The sequence below is a fragment of the Topomyia yanbarensis genome, chromosome 2, assembly GCF_030247195.1.
Source record: "Topomyia yanbarensis strain Yona2022 chromosome 2, ASM3024719v1, whole genome shotgun sequence".
Lineage (NCBI taxonomy): Eukaryota > Metazoa > Arthropoda > Insecta > Diptera > Culicidae > Topomyia > Topomyia yanbarensis.
In genome coordinates this window covers 141,891,098-141,919,069 of record NC_080671.1, presented here as the reverse complement: position 1 = coordinate 141,919,069, position 27,972 = coordinate 141,891,098, and the positions used below count along the sequence as shown (strand labels likewise).

At 39.5% G+C, this 27,972-nt stretch overlaps 1 protein-coding gene across 3 annotated transcripts in view; it reads right to left on the bottom strand.

The window, feature by feature from the left end:
• LOC131681580 (trafficking kinesin-binding protein milt) overlaps positions 1-27,972 on the bottom strand; it is a 316,121-nt gene that overhangs the window by 129,384 nt on the left and 158,765 nt on the right. Inside the window, exons 1-2 of one of the 3 annotated variants that reach the window (XM_058962436.1) lie at positions 26,503-26,618; positions 318-1,422 (exon numbers count right to left, since the gene is read on the bottom strand). The exons of the other annotated variants lie outside the window; for them this stretch is intronic. Coding sequence (XP_058818419.1) covers positions 318-1,230 — 913 coding nt within the window. The 5' untranslated portion in view covers positions 1,231-1,422; positions 26,503-26,618. Of the gene's footprint in view, positions 1-317; positions 1,423-26,502; positions 26,619-27,972 lie in introns of those variants that run through there. 3 annotated transcript variants of the gene reach the window in all.

Below are 27,972 nucleotides of genomic sequence, written 5' to 3'. Positions count from 1 at the left end.
TCGGGCAGAGTGTGATATACATGCGTTACTGATTAACTGCATTCATCGGTGACAGTGATAGTGTCATTAAGTGGGCGTTTCTCTGAACGAAGGAAACTTGAAGCGGTTATTTTACTTTCTGTGCATAAAATTTACGCCGACGGCGATTTGTGTCCCGTCTCCGGTGGACCATTTTGTAACTTTAGTAGAGCTGGGATGGATTAGGTTCAAATGTGTGAATGGATTGAGTTTCAAAATACGATAAAATGTAGGGTATAGATTTGTTAAAAATAAACTGGTGAATTGTGTAAGAGTTTGTGTTTATAAATAACAATTACCTTTATCCAGCAGCAAACTGCGCACGACCTTTAAGTACATCCGCCCATCGCTGCCCTTCGCCACGTGGTAAACATACTCTGGATATTCTCCGGCTTGAATTGTTTTATTTTCATCGACGGAACTTTCGGCAGCCAGGAACACTTCTGGATTCGGGTGAAATTTTTCCGCACCAGCCCGCTGCAGACTTTCCATACTGATGCCGTACAGTGCTTCCACCATCGGGGACTCAAGTGGTACCTCCTCGGCAGTATCAGTCGAAGCCGTACTGTCATCACCAAGACGTTCCTTCAGCTTTCGCAATCTACTGGAAGCTTCCAGTTCCAATTCCAGGAAACTTGGTTTCTCATCGTCATCATCGGGTGTGATTGACGAGTGGCGCGATGACGATAACGGTTCGCTTTCCTCACTAATTCTTCTTAAATAATTTGCACTATTATCATGCGACAATGGCAGCGCATCGCAGAATACTGGTGTTTTTAGAATCTCGTTGTACTTTAGGAACTCACGTAGTTGGTGGCCAGCCGGCGGTTTACCCGCCAGCTGCCGTTCCAGCACGGTGTAGGTATTCTGGAAGCCAAAACTCGAATCGCTTGGTCGGGTGGATAAGGAGGGGAGAGTTGACGTTTCTGTAACTCCACTCAGGAGACCTCCCCGGTAGTCATCGGTGCAGTCGTAAAACGTGCTGTTCAAGTTCCTGTCCACGAACAGCTTCTTGGTGAATAGCGTATTGTACACGTCTTCATCGTCGCTGGAGTGTGGCAAGTTTGCTGAGTGCTGTTCGCCGCTAAATGACAGTGAGTAGCTGCCACTGCCGGTGTTTTGCGCACTTTGGACGGTTGAAGTTGTGCGGGGGCCACCAGCGCTACTGCATGTCGAGACAGTTGAGTTGGAGGCCGTTGTCGTTGACGTCATAGTTTGCTCACACTTCACTTCATGTATTTATTTGCTCTCTTTTTGACGGTCGTTTATTTCACTGATAGTTACATTTTGGTGGTTAACTTTTTCAAAATCGATTGAATTTGCGACTTCACTTGTTCTTGGATAACACTTGTTATTAGTTTTTCTTGGTTCTATTTAGATGTGTAGGATTTTCCGGTACGCGAACTAGATGCAATAAATCAAATACAATTGCCTGCTTCATAAGATCTTCACAGTCAATATCAACCCAGAGGAAAACAAACGCTACCGAATAAGTGTACTTAACGCAGATGGATTGTAGCTATGTCACAGTACCTGTGATACAGGATGCGCCACGTACAATTGTAAACATTTGATAACCTTGGGTTAACTACTTTTAATCTATATTCCAGATATTTAATATTTTTGTGAAGTCACTGGGAACTGTCATTTTATTTAAACAAACCAAGAGTGTTTGTTAAAAAGGAATACATACAAAAGAGAAGTTATTCATTCTCGGCTTGTGGAACCATATTTCGGAAGCTAGGAAGTAGATAAACATTGTCTAGGCTTACTTCAGAAGTACTTGCATAGCTCAAGGTGAAAGTGAAGTTAAATTCCATCTGTTCAATTTGGAAGCAGACTAAGGATTTCTTTAAACAACTAACATGTGCAGTTTGATCCACTATGACTTGGAAATATCATCCGAGTAAGACTGGAGCGTCACCTGATAACAGACCGAATCAAGACTAAACGACTTGTACTATGTTCACACTACAGAGTTAAAACATGTTATAATAATTAGCAACAAGAAAAATGTCATCAAGATAGCGTTAAAACACGTTCTAACTCGCAGTGTGAGCGTAGTATTGAGCGTTGGATGCGTTTGCGTTAAAGAAAAAGCATTAAATTATTGTATTTCCTTAAAAAAACCTTTATGCATTTTGTAATCTGGATTGATATCTAGATTACAGAGCGCATAAATACAGGTTTATTTCCCCCAAGAATATCGAATCTTAAAGTACTTTATGTAGAAGTTTGTCATCATACGCTTGAGGATCTTCATAAATGACGTAGCATTTTTTGAGTAACTTTTAACACCCCCCTCCCCCATCGTAGCATTTCATCACAAACCTCTAAATACCATCTAGTAATTACGTAGCTTGATGGTAACCCTCCCCTCTTGACCGTAAAAAAATTTAAAAAAATTAAAAACGATGTTAGTTAGGTGAAACGGGTAAGGTTATCGTGACATCAGGTCAACCCCTATTCCCCTTTAACAAAGCTATGTAGCATGACATGACCCCCGAAAAAACCAAACCCCCCCTTTCCCATATAAAGCTATGTCATTTATAGATAGTCCCTTGTCGGTGTTAAAGTATTTGGAGTGTTAATCTAATGGGTGAATAATTCCTTCAGTTTGAATAAAATCTGTTGTTAAGGTTGGTATTGAAGTTTTTATCGACATTATGAAAAAATGTGTGCTACTATGAATCAAAACTAACATCGAAATAGATCAGAATGTCGTTTTCCAGTAATAATATGCCGTACACGAAAACGAAATAATTATGGCCTGCAGCCAGACCAGATCGCAGAATTTGCTCGGGGGGTATTGATTTTTTGCCAATCTTCTAACAGAGCACGAGCATGATCGTACAATTCGTAGTTGCTACTTCGTGATTGACCAGAAAAAGCGAAATTGCACAGAGATTTTTTCGAATGGGGTCTGGAAGTAGCTATCTATTTTCAATGTGCACGTTTCTAGAGTTCAATATTTTCAAATGCCAATAACGACCACGCCTTACAATAATCGGGGAAGGAAAGGAATGTTAGTGTAACAAACGTTGTTATAGAGATCCCGTATACCTCAGCATCTCCACGTATACCACGGGAAGGAGTTTTTTTTAGTAAGATGGGGTAAAGAGTCACACAAATCTGGATTCACCTTGATAAGTGATAAGATCTATGGAACTTTTAGAAGTATAAAAGAAAGGAAATACGCAAAAAATTGAAGAATTCTTCCGAGGATTGGAAAACCAATTTATGTGAACCAATTGACTGAGTTCCGCAAATCGGGACAATGTTAGGTATTACTTCAGGAAGGATTGCGCTGTTGCATTTCATTTTTTACGTTAAACGTTCTTGTTTTTCTCTAAATCTACTGTTTCTAGCTCGGTGATCGACCTGCTCAGATTTCCTACAATCTTCCGTATCTGTTGAACAGTCAACTGATCTGGATATACCGACCACCTTCCTTCCTCACATTCCTTCACCGGTACCCATAACACTTTGCTCTGATAGAATTTTGCATGAGCTGGGCAATTGGCAGGTTCCAAATGAAACTGAACCGTCTCTATCCGATCATAAATATATATTTTTCGATCATTTGGATGTCACCTTCAATGTGGTAACATATCGTAATCCTAAATCTACAAATTGGGACCTCGTTTTGGAAAACTTGGCGACTAAATTTTATGGATATTTTTCAACAATTAGTCAACTAGACGACTTAGATGACATCGTGGATACGCAAACTCATTCATATTAGCATCCTACGAAGAAGCTTGTCCACTTCGTACTGTTAAATCGACTAGGGGAACCCCTTGGTGGAGGGCTGAGCTTGAAAGAATGAAGAAAGTTGTGAGAAGAGCTTGGAACCGGCGTCAGCGTGATGACTCCAGGGCTTTCAGGTCAGCTCGTAGTGCATATAAGAAATGTCTTAGATCTGCAGAACGGGCTGGCTGGCAAAACCTATGCACTAATGTCTCTAGTCTGAACGAGGCTAGCAGGTTAAATAAAATTCTCTACAAATCGAATGATTTTCAGATGAACTCCTTAAAAACGAGAGATGGTGTTTATGTGACGGACGAAAAAGATGTTCTTTATTGTCTCTTGGACACACACTTTCCAGGTTGTATCGATCCGTAGCTGAACAATGTTCACAGATCTCATTCTGGTGATTCGGGCTCATGGGCGTTAGCACGCACATTGGTTTCCACTGAATCGGTCAAGTGGGCAGTTGACAGCTTTGCTCCATACAAATCACCCGGAAAAGATGGAATACTTCCCGTGCTACTGCAAAAGGGATTTGATATTCTTAAACATGTCTTGAAAAAGATTATGCTTTCCAGCCTTGCTACCGGGTATATCCCGAAAGCATGGCGAGAAATAACTGTTAGATTTATTCCCAAAGGGGGGTGCTCAAGCTATGAAGAAGCCAAGAGTTTTAGGCCTATCAGCTAAAGTTCTTTTCTTCTGAAAGCTTTGGAACGGATAATCCATCATAACATCAGGAACGTTAGTTTAGTTGAATATCCACTGCACAAAATGCAACATGCATATCAGTGTTGGAAGTCCACGATCACTCTGCTTCACGATGTTGTTTACAACATTGAGAAGGCCTTCTCGCTCAAGCAATCTAGCTTGGGTGTATTACTAGATATTGAGGGTGCTTTTGACAACGTGTCTCTCTAATCTATTCTGGAAGCGACGCTCGGTCATGGATACCTGCATGTATCTCGGGTTGGATAGACGCAATGCTTAGTAACCACATACTTTGCTCGTCACTGTGACAGGCTGAGATACGGAAGTTTAGTGTTTGCGGTTGTCCTCAGGGCGGCGTTCTGTCACCTTTGTTATGGAACTTGGTAGCCGACGGCTTATTGAAGAAACTCAATGAGCTTGGATTATTTCCAACCGACGGGTTTGCTGACGATTACCAAATACTTATTACTGGATTTTGCATCAGAACAATCTTTGACTTAATTCAACAGGCATTAAGAGCTGTCGAACAGTGGTGTCGACAAGTTAAATTATCAGTTAACCCAAGAAAAACTTCAATGGTTCTTTTCACGAAAAAGCGAATAACAGCCGGGGTTCGTCCCTTGCAGTTCTTTGATTCTGAGCTACTGTGTGCAGATCAAGTCAAATACGTTGGAGTTATATTGGATTCCAAACTGAATTGGTCTGCTCACATTGAGTTCAGAGTCAATAAAGCGTGCATAGCCTTCGGGCAGTGCAGACGAACTTTTGGAAAGACCTGGGGTCTCAAACCTAAATACATCTATTGGATTTACACGACAATTGTACGTCCAATACTGTCATACGGATGCCTTGTGTGGTGGCAGAGGAGAGAGGTGGTGACAGTCCAGTCAAAGCTAAACCATCTGCAAAGAATGGCGCTCATGGCGTTGACTGGTGCTTTCACCACGACTCCGACTGCTGCTCTTGAGGCACTTTTAAATATCAAACCATTACACATACACTTAAAACAAGAAGCACTATCATGTGCATACAGACTGCAGGTTACTGGGCTTTGGAACAGTGATCATATTGATTTTGCTACCAGTCATACACGATTGTGGTCACAAATCGTTACATGAGGTGAAGATATTCTTGCTCCCAGCGATATTACACTCACATGTAGTTTTCCTTACAGGACATTCTATGTGAAGATTCCCTCTCGAGAGGAGTGATTGTCTGGCTATATGGAAAGACAACAACAAACGCAAGTGGTCTGTTACACTGACGGTTCTCTGATGGAGGGACGTGCTGGTGTCTACTGTCGTGAAATGAGATTGGAACAATCTCACTCACTAGGTAGATACTGTACTGTATTCCAAGCAGAAATCTTTGCGATTATGTGCGGGGTACAATCGGCCCTTCAACTGAGTTTGTCCGGCAGACTTATAAACTTCTGCTCCGATAGTCAGGCTGCAATCAAGGCCCTTAGCTCAGACAAATCCCGGTCCAAGCTAGTGATCGCGTGCCGATCCCAAATTGAAGAACTAAGCAATGTCCATACTGTCTACCTTGTCTGGGTGCCCGGACATTGCAGTATTACTGGAAATGAATGGGCTGACGAATTGGCCAGGGCAGGTTCAGCGATTGACTTCGTTGGTCCTGAGCCCGCGCTGCCAATTTCAACAAGTTGGATAAGAGAAAAAATACGGTCCTGGGCTTCGTCCGAGCACCGCCATTTTTGGAGAAATCTACAAACGTGTCGCCAAACAAAGGCGTTTCTAGAACAACCGTGCCCAGTGATTTCGAAAAATCTCCTACATTTTTCGAAACTCCATTGCGGCATGCTGACGAGGGCTTTAACCGGCCACTGCAAACTCAATTATCACATGGCAACTATTCAGCGCGCTGAGTCTTTTTCATGTGATCTTTGTGAATCCGACTACGGAACCTCATATCATCTGATATGCAACTGTCCAGCGGTAGCGCAATTGCGATTTCGGGTCTTCGGCCGTCCTTATATAGACGAAACCATGTTTGCACGACTGAAATTCAGAGACATACTAAAGCTTCTTATCCAATGTGGTAAAGAGCTTTAGGCTTATTCGCACGCAAGTTGAACTACTTGTGAGTTTAACTTACCTGTTGTTTATTTTTGTTTTTGTGCTGTTATTTTTCCCACTCTTCCAATTCTACTTCCCCACACCTTCTTGTCCTTTCCTTCCGCTCAGGAAATGATGAAAACACACGGCAAGGCACAAATCCCCGAACACATACGGGGAACGTGCCATTTAAGCCAATATATTCTGATTCCTGAAGAGGGGGTGTGAAGTTTTCCTCCATTTCCGCTAAATCTCAATTCTATTAGCATTTGTATTGTACTTTCGCTTGTAGAATCATGCCAGTGTAGCTACGCACACAAAACCTCCGTACTTCTGTATTGACAAATATTCACTAGGCAGAAGACGGGGGTGGGCGTAGCGTAGTTGGTAAATCGATTGCCTTGTACGCAGCGCACCTGAGTTCGAGTTTCGACCCCGCACATAGGGCTAGAAATTTTTCATCGGAGATTTTTTAAACCCGAAGAGGCGAATGACTTTAAGGTTGAAACCTCTATAATCGAAAAAAAACTAGGCAGAAGACGCTTCTTGCTACTGGTTCACCCAGCAGCATATTTACAGCTAGAGAGTTGAATTTGTGTTGATTTCAGCTGGATGCAGCATTTTGCAGTTGCTGATTAGTAGCAATTTTGTTTTGTGGTGGACTACCTGCAACCTCTCTCCATGCATCCAAGTACGAATCATATCGAACACCTGCACCGCCAGCATTTCCATCTCTTCTGGTGTCTGATAAAGTATCGTTATTACTTTGTCATTCAGCCGTCAGTGCGCCGTTATACATTTCCATTTTTTGCATGATTCCATTGGCGCTATTGAACGCGTTCTTCACGTTATAGTTATACCGGTGCAATATCGCTTTCGCCTTCTCCTTTACTTGAGCACTCACTCGGCTCTTTCAATCACTGTCCGAATACTATCCACTGCTGACTTCCCTTTCCTGAATCTGAGCAGATTCTTCGACAAACAGTGACCACCCTCCATTAATTTTGGATAGAATTATTTTATTGACGGTAATCCGCTCCAAGAGTTTCCCGAGTGTATCCAGCAAGCATATTGATCTATACGACTAAAAATCCTCTGGAAGCTTACTCTGTATCTTTCATCTGTCAAGGAAGTGATCCTCATCTAGAAGTTTTGAGATCCCTCCCCAACATGTCGGGGAATACTTGTATTAATGCTCTGAAAGCGACGTTTGAGATTCCATCTGGTTCATTTCACTTAAAAACTTTTTGTTACGAATTTCTCATTTGAGGCTTGTATCACGTCAGTGGTAGCCGAAAAAAAAAATAATCTGAAGGAGCTCAGTTTCCCCTAACAGGAAAAAACGCCATTGTTATCCTGCTCTACCCCCCGTATGGTTAAATTGACCATACCGTTGGATCTCGCGTCGGGAGGAACCCTTCTCCAATAATCTTAAGTTTGTCATTTCCTGCGGCGACATTATACTTATGATCTTCGCCATCACAAGGCACATACATCGCCTTAGGGGTTGGATTAAGCGTTCCGACATACCCCTCAAAGCTCTATTGCAGTCTTCCCATATGCACATCGCACACAATGTTCGCTCTGGTTCTGTGCTCATATTACACCCACACTTCGTGTACGAACTCAAACATGCTATTTCGTACCTAAACACGTGCACATGTTCGCCTGCACAACTGAACCCCATGTACGTACACGGTGTGCGTACACATCGGTTCGTGGCACCAGTTTTCTCTTTCTCACTCTCATCGTCACTAGCGCTGACTCTTTTTGCCACGTGCGAATCGTTCTCGTGTACGCACCCGGTGTACGTACACGGATGTTTGAACTAGAGTTTGCACATCGTTCGCTTGAGTTCGATGTTCGAGGCGAACTTGTACATCGAGATGAAGTATGTTTGAAGTTGAACGCGTGCACGAAATTTTGTACACAGGTACAAAATTGTCCATGTTCATGGGAAGACTGCTCTATTGTATCTCACGTGTTAGTGTGGTCCTTGCGATATGAAATTATATTTCACTCTCATCTCTATTTGCTTTGAAGTCTTCTTGCTCTGAGACAGTTTTCGAGGATGTTTTTTGGTTCCATGTTGTATCATATGCCCTCCCTAAAATTTGTTTTTTCTTCATTACTCTTAAAAGAGTCCCTGCGAGTATTTCCAAAACGAGATCCTTAACAAGACTCAACGTATTGTGTTGTTTTCGCCATCTCTCCAACTCATATTTGCCACCAAAAACAGACTGCGAAAGGTTACGTCGATAGCGGAGTCCCAGTCGTCTATGCGAAAAGTACCTACTGCTGGTACTCTCGTTACGTAGCCTATCATACATGGTACAGGTTCCGGTTACTTCTGCAATGGTATATTGGACAACTTAATGGAATCTTGTCAAGGATAATGATGTCTTGCATAACAATCTATCGGAATTTTGATCAAAATTCCGGTGAAATCATTACGATGTTGATGGATAGATGAAATAAGGAATTTGCTAGATTTCTGAGTAGGACTTCATTGGAATTCTGAGAAGAAAAACAATGTTTGGGAGTCGTTTAATGTGTTCATAAGTAGTGTTTTCGATTTTGGTCTAGCATCAGCCTGATGCAGTAGTTAAGTGCCATGGATACAAGATCCAATTAACGCACAATTGAGCTCGATTTATTTATTTTTATTTGCACATTGTAATTATTAAAACACCCACAGCAGTTAAGCAAACGTATTGAGCCGAGTAAAAAAACGAGGTAAAAAGAACAAATGAAGAAATTGAACATATCCTACAATATAAAAATAGTGATATTCGTTATGAAAAGCACGATTTTGCACAAAAAATCGTAAGGACTTCTAGAGTCGCACGTTAAGAAAATGATTTGAAGATCAAATCATATTCTGTGACTCTAAAATGCTATTCAATTGATATCTAGAAATATAGGAAAAAACGCAATCAAAAATCAAGCTTGTTCAGGATTTGGAACTATTCATGCATCTATACACGTCACGATCACCACTTCTCTGAAACTCAATTTATGTAATATCGCAAAGAATTGACCTAATCGAATTGATCGATTCTTAAAATCGATGAAATGTTTAGGTGAATCGCGCGGATAAAAATGTTTGTTGATCTGCCTAAATGTTCTTGTGTTGTTAAAAACCGATCAAGCCTATACTTAGTCCATTCATCGTTGAATTTATTATTACTCACACGATTATAGCCCGGTGAATCGTTTTTTTTTTCACGGAGCATGAATCACAGCTTATGATGGTGTCTAGCTTAGGCAGAGTGATGATGATGGACAGAAGTATGTCACACCAGGACACTCTCTACCCTCTGTTTGCTTTCACGGTTCGCTTTATTGACGGCAACAAACCCCAAAAAAATTGACAGTTCCTCACCTATTTCCTTTTGCTACAAACTGAACACTCCCATGCCGGTAATAGGTCGCAAGTAAGCCACAAGGGTGTGTTATAAAAATATCGAAATTAACGCAGCAATGGAGGCATCCAAAAGCACCACGGCTTCCAAACATCGCAGGCGTATTGCGGCTGTAAATATGTACAACCTTCACGTTCTGAGTAAATGTAGTAGGTATATAAACACACACCAAATGCTTAGGAAGTGCCGTGCATCTACAACACTGAGCACTACGAGGACATGCTGAATTGGATTGGCGATGATTTGCAACTTTGCAGATTAAAATGGTACGCTGGTACCCACGCTTGCAGGCGACCGCTCAATTAAATGTTTATTTTGGGTCTTTAATTATTAACATCTATCTCTTCGTATCTATTCACACATCAAAGAGTTGAGCGGATGTCTAGGGAGAACTAGGTCATGGTTCCGCCGAGCGGCTGCAATTTTACGATATGCTGATTTTAATTCGATAATTTGCGATTTTTTTTATGATTTCTAGAAGTTCAAGTGAATCACTCGGCACCATCATATAAAACTACCTAGGTTTCTGCAACATGATACAACTCAAATAATTGGTATGCATACAACTGCAACAATACATCACTAGGGATATAACAATTTTCACATCCGCTCCGCATCTAGTCGGTCGAGGCAATCGTTCACTCGCTTCGCGTGAGAATTTTGCCCAAAACCGTGATTATCTGTAGGGCCAACGTGCCTTGATCGTCAAACGAGCCACTTATTAGGACGTCAACCTCTTCCTGGCTGAGGTATTTTGTGAAAGATGGCTCGGGCTCAGACGATGATGCTAGGTCAAACGAACAAAGGAAGCCATGTTCGTGAAATGTTTGCTTTCGCATGGAATGCAGAATCAACAGAGAGAACACGAACGGAACACGGACTACATAAACAGAATATATTGTTACGAGATTTTTATATTCAGCAGGCTCTAGGCAAATAAGCACCAAGTCTCTCACATAATATTACGTCAATAAAAAAGAACAGGATGGGGAAAAGCAAATGATCGTCACTGACTAAGATGCGGCGAATCAATAAACTAGGTAGGTAAGCGTCGTCTGTCTAATACTGTGATTTGGTTTCCGTTTTAAAATTGTAGGTACAGCCTCTTCAGGGACAATTCCCGTTTTGTTGCACCCTTTCCAACATCAAATCATGGCGCTGTCAATCTTAGTTCTGTTATCTATAAAAATGACAACAAATTACTGCAAGCAGTTGAAAAATGCACTTCATATGAATATATCTTTAAGATTACTTCTACCGTTCAAAGTGTAAAAGTGCCATATTCATAATCAGTTGCACAGTTTACTTTGTGCACCGCAAAATAATTGATAATCGTCCCTATTAATCACTTTCCAAAATAATTAATTAGCAGCCTATGCTACGATCTCACTTTGGAGATATGCCAGGTGAAAAATGAATAACAAAACATTCGAATGGCGCTTCGAGCTACCAGTTTGACCCGCTTTTGAATAACAACAGTGAGAATTCGAATGTTCGTCACCCTCGCTCGAATAGAGTCATTAATTCGGACTGCCAAATGCAAGATTCACGATTTAAGCGAAACGTTCGCGCGATGATAATAACCGTGGCATCAAAGTCATGGTCAATGAAAAGCTGTTGAATCTTAAACTCCCCATTAGAAGACCCTTTTTTCAAATCAACAATTCAAATAGTTTGAATTTGGAATCGCTTCTCTTGTAATGTCATTCGTGTTTCGTCAAATACGACACTGAAAGATGTTTGAATTTAAAATTACTTTCTTATTGTTATTGTGCTTGTAGCGAAATATCTTGGATTATTTTCAGAGACCGTGTTTTTCATGGAAAATAAAGTGTGGAATTGAATTGCTAAAATACTAGCTGTCAGCGTGTTCAGTTTTCGTTTGTTTACGACGTGTAGCTTTAGCGAAATTAATTTCTTAGGCAAATCTATGAAAATGAAACCATGTCGCATTAAAAGCGTGGACAGCAAAATTCGAACTACGGAGCAAAGGCGAGAAGTCAGTAAATTAAGACAATTGCCCCTAGTCTTAAGGCCGCAATTTATTAATTTTGCCAAATAATCTTTTGAACGGTGGGAGATAAAGTTTCACTATCTTTGAAAAAATCATAAAGCAACTCTTTTCAAACAAATCTATTGTTACAAACAAAACAACTTTCACATTTTTAATGCACGAATAAATTGTTCAAATGCGAATCTATAACTTTTCACCTTTCGGTTCGGACAAAACACTGCCACTAACCGCCAAGAAATTATTCAGATGATTCTGCTGGAGTTGTAGAGCTAGGTTTGTTCTACTGGAGTTGTAGAGCTAGATTCTCGGAAGGGTTCCCCGTCAGAATCACACACAACAATTACAGGCGAGATAGTCAATGTCACCCACTAAAACACTGCGGGCCGTGATTCTGAATGTGATATTCATTGTACGGTTCAGATATGTGCGGGCGCAGAGATCTCGCGATCGCGTGTATCATCGTGAAGGGCTTGAGCATTTGTACGTTAACGTGTTCAATCGCGTGTGCTAACATATATGTAACTTCGTTGCGTATAAATTCTATTTTATAACCGTGTGCCTTTCGCATATTCGCGAGTGTTTTTGGATGATAGCGCGCGGATCGTGAATCTAATACTTAATTTTTGGTGTACGGTCCAGATTCTAGAAGAAAGTGAGATCTTCCATATCACTAGAGTTACCGGTCATGTCGCCATGGAAGACATTGTCTAGTGGATATGAGTTTTATTTTTCTGATTGGTCCAACAGAAACGGATGGTAATGTTTTTCGGACGTTACCGATTCATGATCACTCGAACACGGACGTTTGAAGGTTCGCGTTTAAGACCGAAACGTTCACCTAATCACCGGGATGTTATCATGTTTGCGAGATCGCGGGTGTAGGTGTCGTGGATACTCGTGAAGGACTCAAGCATTTCTATGTTAACTTGTTTGTCACGTGTATGTGACTTCACGTGTATAATTTCGATTTAATAATAATGTGCCGTGTATTCTTGAATGACCGCGCGGGCCGGGGATCTGATGCCTCAAATTTAGTGTAGGGGGCCCGGGGCTAGTTGGCGGTTGGGGCAAGTTGGCGGAATCCCTTTTTCTCTGTTTATATTAGACAAATAGCGCTGCCTCTTCTTGTGTACCTCAAGTTATGTGAAACCCGTTATCCAATGTGTTTTTGCTGCAAAACGATTTGTTTGGTGGAAGTTGTGGGTGATATTGTGTTTTTGAGCCCACCAAGTAAATTTTCTAAATTTTAAATACTTTGCATTATTTAGGGTGATTTTCAATCTATTTCCCGATTGATTATATTTTTCGATAGCGCGTGAAAAGAGCTTTCATTATCTGTATAGATATTACATCTATCCACAAACAAAAGTTATTTTTAAATAGTTTTTAATAAAATATGCGGTTGGGGTAAGTTGGCGGTGCTGCACGCGGGGCAAGTTGGTGGTACTATTTACATGCAAAAAAGTCATCAAATTTTTTTTCTCGAATTCACTCCAAAGTAAGAAAATCTTTTTCTTGTGTATTTCGCCCATGTAGGAGACATTTATTCCGGCCAATTGCACGAAGAATTTCAAAAATTTGCTTTTGAATAGGGAGTAAGCGTCAAAGTCAAAATGCCGGGGTATTGAAATTGAAATATAATAGCGAAAAGACATTCAGCACGTTCCAAAAGGACCCTTGAAATAATTGCATCTTTATTTGATTCCTTAGTCTTTGGCGTATCCTCACATACCGCCAACTTACCCCGGGGTCGGGGTAAGTTGGCGGGTTTTCCGCGTCACATATTTTTGTCTCTAAAAATGGAGACAATGCATCAAACACTTTTAAAAAAATCAGCGATGTTGCCAACAGTCTGCTCTTTCATGCCGCGTGTTCTATTTTGCAAGATCTACCTACATCAAAGCGGTAAAAATTGAAAACTGAACACACCGCCAACTAGCCCCGGTCTCCCCTATGTTACAGATAGTAACATATTGAATGATCGCGCGCAGGCCGTGAATCGGATGCTTTATTTTTCGTGTATGTTACAGATAGTAGAAGATACACAGTTTCCTCATACCACTAGAGTTCCCGGTCCTGTCGCCAACGTGTCATTTTTTTGATTGGTCCAACTGAAGGCATGGATCTAGGCTGCTAGGAGCGATGTTAGTCTCCTGCACGTGACCGTTTGATGATCGCGCGAGTGGTGGATTAACGCTTAAGACCAAGTTTGAAAGTTTATAGGTGCCACAACGTTTATTTAATTACCGGGGTGCTTTAATACTGTCGAAATCACGGGCGTAAGTATGTGTAGATGATTGCAATTGCATGGTCGCGTTTGTGACCATGTTAGTTTATCGTGAAGCCCACGAGCGTTTATAGGTTTGTACCTATATGAGTATACATAGAGTATAGTATAGAGATGTAGTAATAGAAGGAATCATGACATGTCGAATAAAGAAAAACCTGTTTTAATCCACCTAGTGGTGCAATTGTGCCTTTCTCATTTCTATAAACTACGATTTCATGGCTCATTATGTTCAATACAATGGTGGAAGACAACATATTACATATTCAGTAGGATTTGCGCTTGAAACCAGCGACGAATCAAGGAGGAGGATCCGGGAGGTCCGGACCTCGCCGAAAATTTTCAACTTGTTAATAAATTTTAAACTATTTTCAATTTTAAAGTTTCAAGTTTCAAAATTAAATAATTTCAAACCAAATTTTTCACTAGTTGTTATCAAATTAGGTTATTGCGTATTACGTAATGTGTTCATTTCGAAGCCGAAATTTCAAACCCACTATGAAATTTTATTCTGGATCGGGCGTTTGAAACAAAAATACATAATATTTAAATAGCTTAATCAGCATTAGCTCAATGTTGTATTTTGGCCAACTTATTTTATCATGCGGGGTTGTGTGTGAAGGGGATCAATAATCCACAACCGAACTACCCACAGCCTCTATTGGTATGCCTGCAGAGTAAAGGTGATCGGAATGAGAGAGGGATGGGTCTGAGGTGGGTCTGAAGAGGGTCAGAAGACGTTTGAGGGTGATGTTGGGGGGTTTTGAGGGGAGGTGGCTAGATAGGAGTGACTTGCGGGGAGGAGTTCAAGGAAGGGTGTGTAATGTGGGTGGGGGCATTGTATGGACATTTTATAGCGCATATTTTTGCTAAACTACCAAAGTTATTATCTCCTCTATTTGAAAAGATATGAACGATTTTTGTTGAAAAATTAATACCTAGAAAAGCTCCGATCTGAATCTGAAATTAAAAGATTGAGCATCCATTTGCAATCTTGGTAGATATATAGCTTTGAAAAAAAACATTTTTTTTGATAATCGCCTGTAACTATGCAAACAAAAGAGATAGAAACTTTATTGCTTCGTCAAAAAATGTGCATTTACAAGAATTTTAAAAATATAACAAAGTATTTGCAAGAAATTAACACAAAAACAAATTTTTGAAGAGCCACCCTACCTTAAATATTGCAAAAATCATAACACATGATCCATTAGAGATAGCCATTAAGTTCTTCAGAAAAGTTGCTTCAATTTGATTGATTTATAACTTTGTAGAACATTAAGCAGCTGAATTTTATATATCTAACAAGTTGATAATTTGAAGACCCTAAAGACCACCCTAATTCAACTAATATAAAAAAAATCAGCAAGAAAGTTCTAAGAAAATTTGCCGAAGATACTATTTATCTAAAACTAACGGTTTAGGCCCAAACAGTTTTGTCTTCCTAAATACAGCTTTGAGATCATAGGGCAGTGGTCGGAAACGCCAAAAACGTGAACTAAATTCCATCCATCGAACCATCGAATATATTCTTAGGGTGTATTCGGGGGAATTATTCGTATTAATATTCCCCACAATTCAAAATTAACTTTTTATACTGACGAGATAGAAAGTTGGTGTCTTCGACAACGTTTTAGAAATGCTAGTATTGAATAATTTTATTGAAGAACATGAATATGTAGGATTAAGGTTATCGATTTATAAAGTGTTTTCTATGACAACCGCCTTAAGTTTAGCTTTTTAACATAACTTCTTCCACTGTGATTTTACGTCCAAATGATGTTCCAGACAAATGTTGCGGTATTAAAACCACATAATTTTTGTTGAAGACTATATGTAAAAATACTAATTCGTTTCAAGGTTATTGAAGATTTTTAAAAAAAATTCTACATAAACTTTGACTACGTAAAAGAAAGAAAGGTGCAAACCAAAACGGACGAGCAGGCACTATTTTCAATGTCCAGACTATGCATATTAAAGGTAACAAGGTTTGATCCGTGGCACTCTAGAATCCTATGAATAGGGTAAGCTCACTTTTTCATGTTTTTTACTTTTTCCATATAAAAAATCAACAAAGAAATTATTGTGCTCTTCACGCGCAAAGATGGTTTGAAATAATTTTCCCCTTAAAGGAAATTTTTTTTTACCGAAATTGTTCTCCACTAAGGAGAATATGGCATAGAAAATTTGTTAAATAGTTGCATTTTCAAAAAGCTATCTTCAGTTCAGATGTAAACTCGCCGGGAAACTTCCATACGCACAATAACCCTTAAAACACCGGGACGACTTTGTTACATATTTTTGGTTATATCTTTTGATACAGTGAATCAATTTTCAATCAAAAACTGTTATATTTAGGGGAATAGTTGCACTATCAAATGAAAAAGGAGAAACAGGGCTACAAGTGGCCAATCAGGAGAGATTGCCGGAAATGTACTGTACATCTCGTGCTTTCTAAAGAAATCCATATCTGATTTTGATGTTTATGAATGAAAACTTCAATTTTTTTTCTCTTGAAATCATACAGGGATGCTTCAATTGCTTTAGCACACATTATCGCTTACCTTACCGGATGTTAGGTTACTGGAAACTCCGGAGTCCGGTTCCGGAGGACTAGTTCAGATTTAAAGGTCACTTTCATCATGCGACACATCAAATCACATTTTCTCGATGAAATAAGACTGACGGAAGAGCAAGGGGACCACATTGCATTCACATGGCCGTTTCAACATTAGTTCCGGAACACCGGTGTCTGGTTCCGGAGGACCAGTTCGGATTTAGAGGCTATTCCTATCATGCGACACATCAAATCACACTTTCTCGACAAGAGAAGACTGACAGAAGAGCAAAGAGACCATTTTGGGCAGACATGGCCATTTCAACATCAGTTCCGGAACACCGGTGTCCGGTTCCGGACATTTTGGTCATTTCAACATCAGTTCCGGAACACCGGTGTCCGGTTCCGGAGGACCAGTTCAGATTTAGAGGTCATTTCCATCATGCGACACATCAAATCGCATTTTCTCGATGAAATAAGACTGACGGAAGAGCAAGGGGGCCATTTTGGGCATACATGGCCATTTCAACATTAGTTCCGGAACACCGGTGTCCGGGTCCGGAGGACCTGTTCGGATTTGGAGGCTATTCCTATCCTGCGACACATCAAATCACACTTTCTCGACAAGATAAGACTGGCTGAAGAGCAAAGAGACCATTTTGGGCAGACATGACCATTTCAACGTCAGTTCCGGAACACCGGTGTCCGGTGTGATTTGATGTGTCGCATGATAGGAATAGGCCCTTAAATCTGAACTGGTCATCCGGAACCGGACACTGGTGTTCCGGAACTGATTTTAAAATGGCCATGTCTGCCCAAAATGGTCTCTTTGCTCTTCTGTCAGACTTATCTTGTCGAGAAAGTGTGATTTGATGTGTCGCATGATAGGAATAGCCTCCAAATCCGAACTAGTCCTCCGGAACCGGACACCGGTGCTCCGGAACTGATGTTGAAATGGCCAAGTCTGCCCAAAATGGTCTCTGTGCTCTTCCGCCAGTCTTATATTGTCGAGATAGTGTGATTTGATGTGTCGCACGATGGAAATGACCTCTAGGCCTGAACTGGTTCTCCCGAACCGAACTCCGGAGTTTCCGGTAACCTAACATCCGGCAAGGTAAGCGTTATTGTGTGCTAAAGCAATTGAAGCATTCCTGTATGACTTCAAGAGAAAAAAAAATAAAGTTTTGACCCGTTTTCATTCATAAACATCAAAATCAGATATGGATTTCTTTAGAAAGCACGAGATGTACAGTACATTTCCGGCAATCTCTCCAGATTGCCAATTGTAGCCCTGTTTCTCCTTTTTCATTTGATAGTGCAACTATTCCCCTAAATATAACAGTTTTTGATTGAAAATGTATTCACTGTATCAAAGGATATAACCAAAAATATGTAACAAAGTCGTCCCGGTGTTTTAAGGGATAACCGTGTGACGTGTAAAAATCACATTTCTTGAGCGTTTTTTCAAAAAGACATATCTACAATGAGTGATTCTCTTTGTTTACTTTCTCTTTCGATTTTTACGGCGTCACTATAGCACTTTTTACTTATTTTACAATACAGATTGAAAGACGGTGGTTTTGACTAGCATATTATGCAAAGAGTTGAGGAATAAATGTTAAAGCGACCGAATTATTAACAGAAGAGAAAGTAAACAAAGAGAGTCACTCATTGTAGATATGTCGTTTTGAATAAAAGGTCTAGATTTTAGCTTGAGAAGGTATGGGAAGCCGAAACGGGAAGCATTATGTATTAATGTTATGTGTTAATCGCATTTCTTTAAAAAAAATTATCAACATCATTATCACAAATCGGTCCAATACAGATAGAAGATTGTGTTGTCCATGGGACGTCGTACCCACGATCATGGGCAGTGCAAAAAAAGATAAACGGAGCCAAATAACTCACGATCATCGTTAATACTACCATCAACAGACTCGAGGGAAATTTGTCTAATTGATGTGGGCTCGTCCATGCGTAGCTCATCTGTCATCCGTCATGATATAACCACCGTCTAACAACGCCATCACGATTGGCAATAAACGGATCGCGTGCCTACGACTGGGACGTATTTCACTCTTGGCTAATCTTAAACTTTTGTTTTAATTGCTGCCATCGCTTAACTTTCCCACTGCTCGTCCTGCTGCTCAAAACTGCTTCTCCAGCTGCCGCCGGACTGTTGGGAAAAGTTCATCTGCATTAGATTTTCTTTTTTTTCTTACAAAATAGCTAAGGTTGGAACATTGTTGTCGGTATATATGTTTATTGGTGAATCAAAGTTGCTCTAATTTTATATTGAACATTTATAACGATTCGTTACCAGAAAATGAAAGAGAAAATTTTTCCTTTTCTGCCATTGCTGCGGAAGGCTAAAAATTCGCAACCTCTTTGCGCTCGCGTGAGCCTCTTCTTTTCATAATTAATGTTAGTCGCGCTACCAGAGCGTGAAATCTTAGTTTAAATCGAATTGTACAATAAATTCGCGTCAAAATTGTTCTATTAGTAAGTTGCAATGCGCGGGCTAGTGCAATTGTCTAGAGAACGAAGGTAAGGATCTGCATTCATTTACGCACGGAGCTACTATGTTTACTAGATTGAGCCGAAAAATGTGAAAAGTCGCCAGAAGTACCACACATACTGTACTGAATGATGAGCTTTGTCATAGTATTCCTTCTAGTGCGGGAATGTGCTGAGCCGTATGTTTCAAGGGCAAACGAAGCATCATGCATTGCTTGTAGTAACCAAATGCACGCTCGAATCCTGGCTAGACATTGTAACAGGTTGAATGATTTTTTGTTAGAATCCTACAGAACAAGTAGCTGATTTTTAAAGCAATAAGTTGGGATTTATTGGTTGGGCGTCAGTGGATAAGATTCTGGCGGAGGTCTGCTATTTTCGTCCGCGTCCATTAATACCTATTTTATAAGGTGACAACAGTGCCATGCTTAAAAATGAACCATCTTGGTTATGCAACTATTTTTTTCAGATATTATTTTTTTGCAAATACCTAAGTAATCTTCACATTCATTATATTCAGATTTGCACATATTTTGTCGTATGCAATTTTACATGTTCTTGGATGTGATGACATTGTAAGGGAACACTTATCCGCCGGGTGATGCCAATCGAGCTGACATATCTTTGGACTGTGCGAACTAATTTAGTGTTTATTTGACTAACTACGGAACCAATTCACTAGGCATTGAATGTGCGTGGGAAATATGTATGGTCCTGTCTGAGTTGAATAAAGACTGTTCAATCATGTATGATCATGTATGTATCATTCCACGCGAATTGATAATTCGCGAGCAGAATCGGAAACCAATTCGCAGCCGTCAAATCAGCACGAAGAACAAATGTTTAATTTCCATTCATTGCTTTACATCTAGTCCATTAAAATATTAATCAATTATAATTTGTAACTGTAATTTGTTTATTGGGGGCGTTAACCAGATGGTCATTCACCCAATTAATCAATTATTTATGTTGTACTGTATGTTAACCATAATAGAGAATAAAAATATTGTGCCCTTATTAGTGACGTAAATTACCGAGTAACCGTTCTTTTCTCATTGTTTATTTTTATTATAGAGGTGGGTCTTTCGTTTTTCGTGGTTGGTATGGTGACAATAGGCACTTTACCCTATTTTACCATTGGCTCACGAGTGGTACGTGGTACTAGTTCATGTAGCCTTACCTTTATTTTGTCATTTTCATATACATCACATTAAGATTCCCAAATATGTTGTGTGATATCAGTGTAAAAATGCGCACGTGATGAAGCTGAATATAGGCGACTTCTGAAAGACAAAGCTCTATTTTCACCTTCAGAAAAAATTCCACTTCACGAAAATTTGGTCATATAAAATAAAATTATAAGTCAACGACTGCGTTTTTGGGTCAAAGATGCGCTTTTTCGTCCATTTTACTTATGACGGCAAAAATATATACAATGTTTTCTTTCTCTTCAGACATTGCATATCGAGAGGCTGTTAGTTGTTGTTTACTTGGTTTGTTTATAGTTCTGACTCGGACAGAAGTAGAAAGTAGACTACTGCACTGGATGTAGTCGGCTGTTAGTTTAGCATTCGCTATTGGGTTAGCAGATATCCCGTCTGGATAACAGTTTTACATTTCTTATAGTTTATTTAACTGAAGATGCTAAAGTTTCTCTATTTTTTAGAAGGTCTCGAAGGAAGGAATGGGGTGTTTCAATCGCATTTTCACCACTCGAACACGGTTAAGAATTATTGGAAAAAAACTTCTATTTATTATCTTTAACGGAGAGGACGTCACCATATAGTAACATAAGTCACGATATCGGGTGCAACCGCAGACAGATCGTGTAGCTGTACCTCAAAAGCATTAATTTCGATATACATTTTACACGGGGATCTTGACTCTAACATTGTCACACTCAAGAAAGTGTTTAATGTTATTAAGAGTAAAGAAAAATCTCTGTTTCTCCTTGAAATCCTATCAGTACAGTATTGTGAATATTGGAACTGAATTGTATTAACTTTGCGAAAAAGGTGTCTTATTTTGAGGCCCCTGAACTTCACACAGCATCTACCTTGACCAAAATAGCTTTTTTGTGGTAACCACAACAGTTCTAAAGAAAGATAGTTTTGGAAGCCTATATATGATAACAAAATTGGTCAAGAAAGGGTTCATCAAATAACTTTGTTTCATTTCGACCTTTTTAATTAAATTAAACATGCAGCATTTTTTTCCCTAGGGTAAAAAATTAGATAAGCCAATTAGCGCATGAGGGCACAAGACCTAATTTAGCAAAGTTGGATTTAAATGCTTTTGTGTTCCACTCGTCAGTAATTGACACCAACTTGCTGCCAGTTGGACGATATATCAAAACTAACACCAAAATTGGCGCCCAACTGTGGTTTGGGGAAAAAATGTTGCATACTCGCAGGCGTTTTATTCTCATACCAAGACACTTCTTTTTCCTATACACAAAGCTTCTGTGCTTAGCTAACCGATATATCACTCGGTACCAGCCCGTTCTTTAGGTTTGAATTTAGAGTCTAACTAACGCAAATTTCAAAGTTAATTTGGATATATTGTCTAACTGGCAGTAAGTTGGTGTCAGTTATTGATGAGTGGAATACGAAACATTTAAATCCAACTTTTCTGAACAGTTAATAACAGTTTCTATTATTTTTGATTTTATGCTTTTTTAAAGTCTTTTAGTCCTTTGTATAGATGTAATATTATATTCATTTTTAAATTTGTTCATTTTGTTGATTCAAATCATTTTCATCTCATTCATAAATTTCATTGAGATAAGATTAAAACTAAAACTAACATTAGATTCACAATCTGGTTCTACTAAATTAATTACTTTTCGGTGTCGAACCTAATAACTTATTTTCTTATTTTGGTGATGTTTTGATTTCGTAAATTTTATTATTTAAATTAATTTTATTGATTTTAATATCTTCTGATGACGTTATTAATGTTAATTTTTTTCAGTTATTTATTTTGATTTTTGACAACTAATACTATTCATTAAATTATTCGAAAATAGGTTTTTTTATTATTTTGATTCATTTTGCTGTACTTGCTAGCTTTATATATTGTTATTGATTTTAACAATTTTAATATTAGTTTTTGCAATATATTTTGAATTATCTTACATGGGCGTTGAAAGAAGCAGACTGCTGGATACTCGGTGAGTTTGAGAAAAAAATGCGTTCAATACTCGGCGGCACACTAATAAATGGAGAAAGGCACAGACCCATGAGCCACGAGTTGGACGAAGTACACAAACATACTGACATTGGAAGGATGATAAAACATGGTTAGGAGTGTCAGTGAATCGTATATAGCCAGTTTTGTTCTCGTCTGTAGGCTACGGGACTTTAACTGACTACGAAACCATAGTAAGTACTATTCGCAGTCGTAAAACGCTTTTTACGTAGCGACTATCATCGTAATCACATGTCACTACTGTTTCAAGACATATGAATTCGTCGACAATCTCGTACCGTACCCTATTGATTTCCGCCCCGGAACAAACACCGTTCGAACTACCTCGCTTTCTATTAGCTACCATTATTTTGTCAAATTTTATGGTCAGTCCGATTCTCGCAGCCTCCCTTTAGAAAGGCACCAATGCCTCTTCCACTTCTCTGCGATGAACGTCAATGATGTCGGCGTCATACGCAAAGCCAGATCATGTGAGATCTCGTAATAATAGTTCCGTTCTTTTGCATACCAGGTCTTCGTATAGCACCTTCGAGCGCTATGTTGAACAATAGATTAGAGAGATCCATCTAACGTCACAAACAAACCGGATGTCTGTCCGGCTATTTTGACGCACGATTTTGATCCATCCAGCGTCAAGCGAATCAGCTTAATTAGATGGAGAGCCAAGTTAAAGCATTATCTGGCGCAATTCGTTTCATTGAATCGTACGCCGCTTTAAAATCCACATTTTAAACATATGGTCTTGCTCGAAATCTTATTTGAAATTCGCCGACAAAGGACGCTAAGTAGAACACGTGAGAGTACCTTGTAGGCGGTACTTAGGATTGTTATGCGGCGATAGTTAACTCATATCGGTAGTTTGAGGCCATTCTTGAACCTAGTGCGTATTAGGCCATTCAACCAAGCCGAATGCATTCTTCTATTCGGATCATCTCGATCACGCAGTGAAATGCTTCATACAGCCGATCAATCCCGACTTATGGAAGTTCGAACCCGATTCCGTCCTTCTCAACGGCTTTACCGCTGTTCTCTTGAATAGTCTTTCGCAGTTCGACTAGCGCCGTTGGATCTACAGCTTGTCCATCATCACCAATCTTCAATCTGTTGTCTCTACCCGTTTGTCCGTTCAACAGCAACTCAAAGTGATCCTTCCACCTGGCAGTATAAAATTTCCGCGCATCATTCCTCACAAAGCTTCCCTCTGCCTCAGAGAGCACCTCTTCGTCATGTGTTCTGGCGTGTAGCCGCTGCAAGCATTCGGTTTCTGGCCGAGATTTTACATTTGGTTTATATTTACTTTTTACAAGTTATTCGCGTTTTTGGAATACTAAAATTGAAAATGTATTGAATTACAAATTATAGAATTTTAATAAATGTGTTGATAAACAATTGCTTGATCCAAATGTTTCTTTCACTCATTGGTATTAAGTCATTCTTATCAGATCGAAAAATAACAAAGCTTTTGTATTACTTTTCGCTGACTTTCTATTTCAGCAGATCACACAGTCAGTTCCTTGTGTACAAAACAATTTGGGTGTTTTAGCTTATCTAATCGTTTTATTGAAATGATTGCTTGGTAGCCACGTCTGGCCTGTTTAAGCCTTTAGAATCCATAAAAGTATTGTCATCGACAAAAGTGACTAAAGCGAAAAACTTCGTAATACGGAACAGGCTATGACAAAAAAGTGCATTGTTTGCAAAGCACACCCAAAGTAATGAGTATTATAAGCCTTCAAGTTATGTGTCACGAAAAACAACATTCATATTTTCATGACTTGCAGCATGTGGAGTCTGATAAGAAATTGAGAATGAGTAAAAAGTAAAAATATAGAATAACAATCTGAAATTGTGCTGCATATAATATCAGCGCCGTACGCCTTATCTAGCAAAATGATTTTTTTGCCAAAAAATTCTGGAACATTGACCAGGATAATATTTTCATTTATTAATTTTGAACGTTACGTTTTTCAAATGTGACCTTGGTGCTATCTCCATCAGTTACTTTGGTAAAAGTTCTTCGGGCACTCGATAAAAAAATCTAAATGCGAGTGTTGGACATTTTTATGTTATAGTGAGAAACGTTTCGAAGATAGCAATATCGACTGACAGTGAAACTTACTGGGTTTAAAATGGATAGGTTGCAAGGTAAGACTAAGTACGATAAGATTTCGACTAGGATGTGATTAAGTGACATGCGTTTCAAGGTTCAGTTTCTCTAATATACAGATTAATCCAAGTCTCAAAAGGAATGCGTAAATGCAAATTCCAGAAAATTAAAAATATTGCTAAAATGTTGCATTCAATTTTTTTTCTGGGATCTGATAAGATATCCAGCAAATTAGTCTGATATCTTATCAACGATTAACACGTCCGTGAATCTACCATAAAAGCAACAACGGAAACAAAGGATTTTGATCGTACTCCCACAAGATAGGCGATTGGAATTGAAAGCGAAACAAACTATTTCGAGAGGAGTTCAAAATGTTTTCTTTGGTCGCGCTTCTGTGCACATTATGGTCAGAGATATCGGAACTGATTAAAGCCGGTGGCGCACAGGAACAACGAACGCCGGCGTCGTAGACAGTAGCGAGCCAATGCAATGCCAAGGCCGCAACCGAGCAGTTGTTTGTCAATGGTTGCCGCCTGAAAATATCATGTACGAGACAAAACTTATGAAATTCAATAAAGGTGTTTCTTTTATTTCGTAGGAAAACCCCCTCCCACTTTACGGGTGAACGATAAAAGTCACGTGCTAAAGCGAATGGATTGTGGATGACATGTCGATCGTGTATCGACGAAAGGGTCAAATTGAGAAAACTAGCTTTAAGAATTATCCGAAAAATCACACTGACAACCAAGAGTCGTATTATTAATCCTTTACTTCTTGGTAGCCGTAAAGATGTAACAACCATAGCGCCAAACATTGAAATTTTATTTACGGTCACGTTGATTTTACTGAATTGTCATGTGACAACTGGAAATAGTGACATGAGAATGACATATAAACGATAACATCCGCCACGCGCCACACACGATAACTTCTACTCGGTCGCAGCCGGTGTAAACAGAGGGTTCTCTCCCAACAATTAATGTGAATCACTTCTCGCACTCTGGGTTGATATCAGCTGGTTCTTCTTTTTCGCACTGTGATTAATCAACGCTCACGATCACCATTAGCTTCGCTATGACAATGTCCTTCAATTCCGTGGCGTTTAACCAGCAACACTGAAGATTAGCTTTAGTGACTGTGCATATCGGTTTAATTTGGTTTGTTCTTGAAATTGTCCTTAAACGTTCGTTACACAACACCGCAAAAGAATTGTTGCGAATTTTTCACCGAAATTGCGTACATGCACCAGCGTGATCTCCTCTGTTTTTACTCCTTCGCTTTCACAGATCTAAAATTAATTTTCACTCTCTTCATTGCACTAAAGCTGCTGACTTCACTCACAATTCTTACGTTTCAATGTACTTGATTTGTGAATGTAGATCGAAACGATAAAATCGCTATGTTCAACATTCCAGGCTAGGTAGGGACCTTCAAACTACTACCAAAACACATGAATCCAATCGAAGCACCATTCACTGCTCTAACCCTACACTGCTTTTTGAGTACACACTCTCCAGGGTACATCACACGCAGAAGGAAATGGGTCTACCCTCGTCTACGTACTCTCGAACCAACAGAATCGAGAATATCTATAAATACATCACATGATGGTGATGGCACAGCACTTGAATGAATACATCGAAATTTGGCGACACTGGTCCGTAGTGATACACCACATTATCGAACTAGACAGCACCGTTAATCCTAAAAAAAGTTAGTCACTGTCGCCTTCTAGCGGGGAAGACCCCAAGAACGGTCGCTCCTCAGCTATGAAACACTGCTCGAAGGGTTTTGATCTGACGCGTCGCTTCAAAGCTGTATTTACCTACTGGCAGCAGGCGTGTTTGAAAAAAACCGGATTTTTTCACCAACGTGACTGAGTCGGAATCTACTCCGCAACCGAACGGAATGGCAGCTAGGCCAACACTGGCCGCGATGGGATGTGGCCAGCAAGAATGCCGAGAAGAAAACTCGCCGTCTTTGGCAGTAGGTGCACTCTCATGCGGCGCTGCGAGAGTGCGACGAGAATGGAGTGAGAAATGGGCGAGAAAACGAAACAAACGATCAAATCTCCGCGTTGGTTGATTGCGTTGATTGGGTCGGTGTAAAAGAAATCATGGGGAATTGTGACGGAATCCACTTGAAACAAGTTTATCGTACGCGGGTTTCGCCCGTTGTATACTGGTGCGATGGTTCGCGAGAGTTTACTGATATACTCACCAGTCGGTCGCTATGACCGACGATGGCCGATAATAACAAAGCTGATGGCAAATATATTAGCTAGGGGTGATCAGGGGACTTAGACTTCGGTAGTGAGTTTTACGCAACTATATGTCTTAAGTAGTGTATTGTCTAAGGGTCGATTACTTTGAAAATGCATAAATCTAGATCTTTTATTCAAAACGACATATCCACAATGAGTTACTCTCTTTGTTTACTTTCTCTTTCGATTATTATGACGTCACTATTGCACTTTTCACTTATTTTACAGTACAGATCGAAAGACGGTGGTTTTACCTAGCGTATTATGCAAATAGTTGAGGGATAAATGTTAAAGCGACCGAATTATTAATAGAAGAGAAAGAAAACAATGAGAGTCACTAATTGTAGATATGTCTTTTTGAAAAAAACGCTCAAGAAATAGGTCTATTTTGAAAAAAATGCTTTCAATGTTCATGTTTTACATCAATTTTGCACTAGGATGGTCGACACGAAACGCAAAATACACTTACATATACGCAGGGTGAAAAAACAGTATTTTCATCGTGACTTGTTGGTTTGTTCTGATTTGCGCGAATGTCATAAAATAAAAAAAAAGAAATTTTTTCACTAAAATAATTAAATTGACTTTACTGAAATAAAAATGCAAGACTAATAACCTTTCACTGTGATTATGCCCATGCATAAATATGTATTAATGTTAGAAAATATGCACAGCCCTAGCAATCGTTATCGCATGGACACCGTTTTAATTCTCAGAGATATCCCACTTCTTCGAAAAAGAGAAACATCGACGTAAACAGAGAGTGAGAATTTTATTGCCAACAAAATAGCATCATTACTGAACCGAGCACCGGTCAGCGGTTGGTAAAGGAATTTCAAAACTAAATAAGCACACAAAGTACGTTATCTGTTCATGTAGATGGAGCGTATGTAGTGGTAGGTACCTCGTTACAAACTTTTTCGTCATGAAGTTGGTAGCTTCGAGCACATGCTACAGACGAACAATCAACAGAACAATTACAATCAGCATCACGAAAAATGCTAGAATCTAAATCATAAATATAAGCATTAT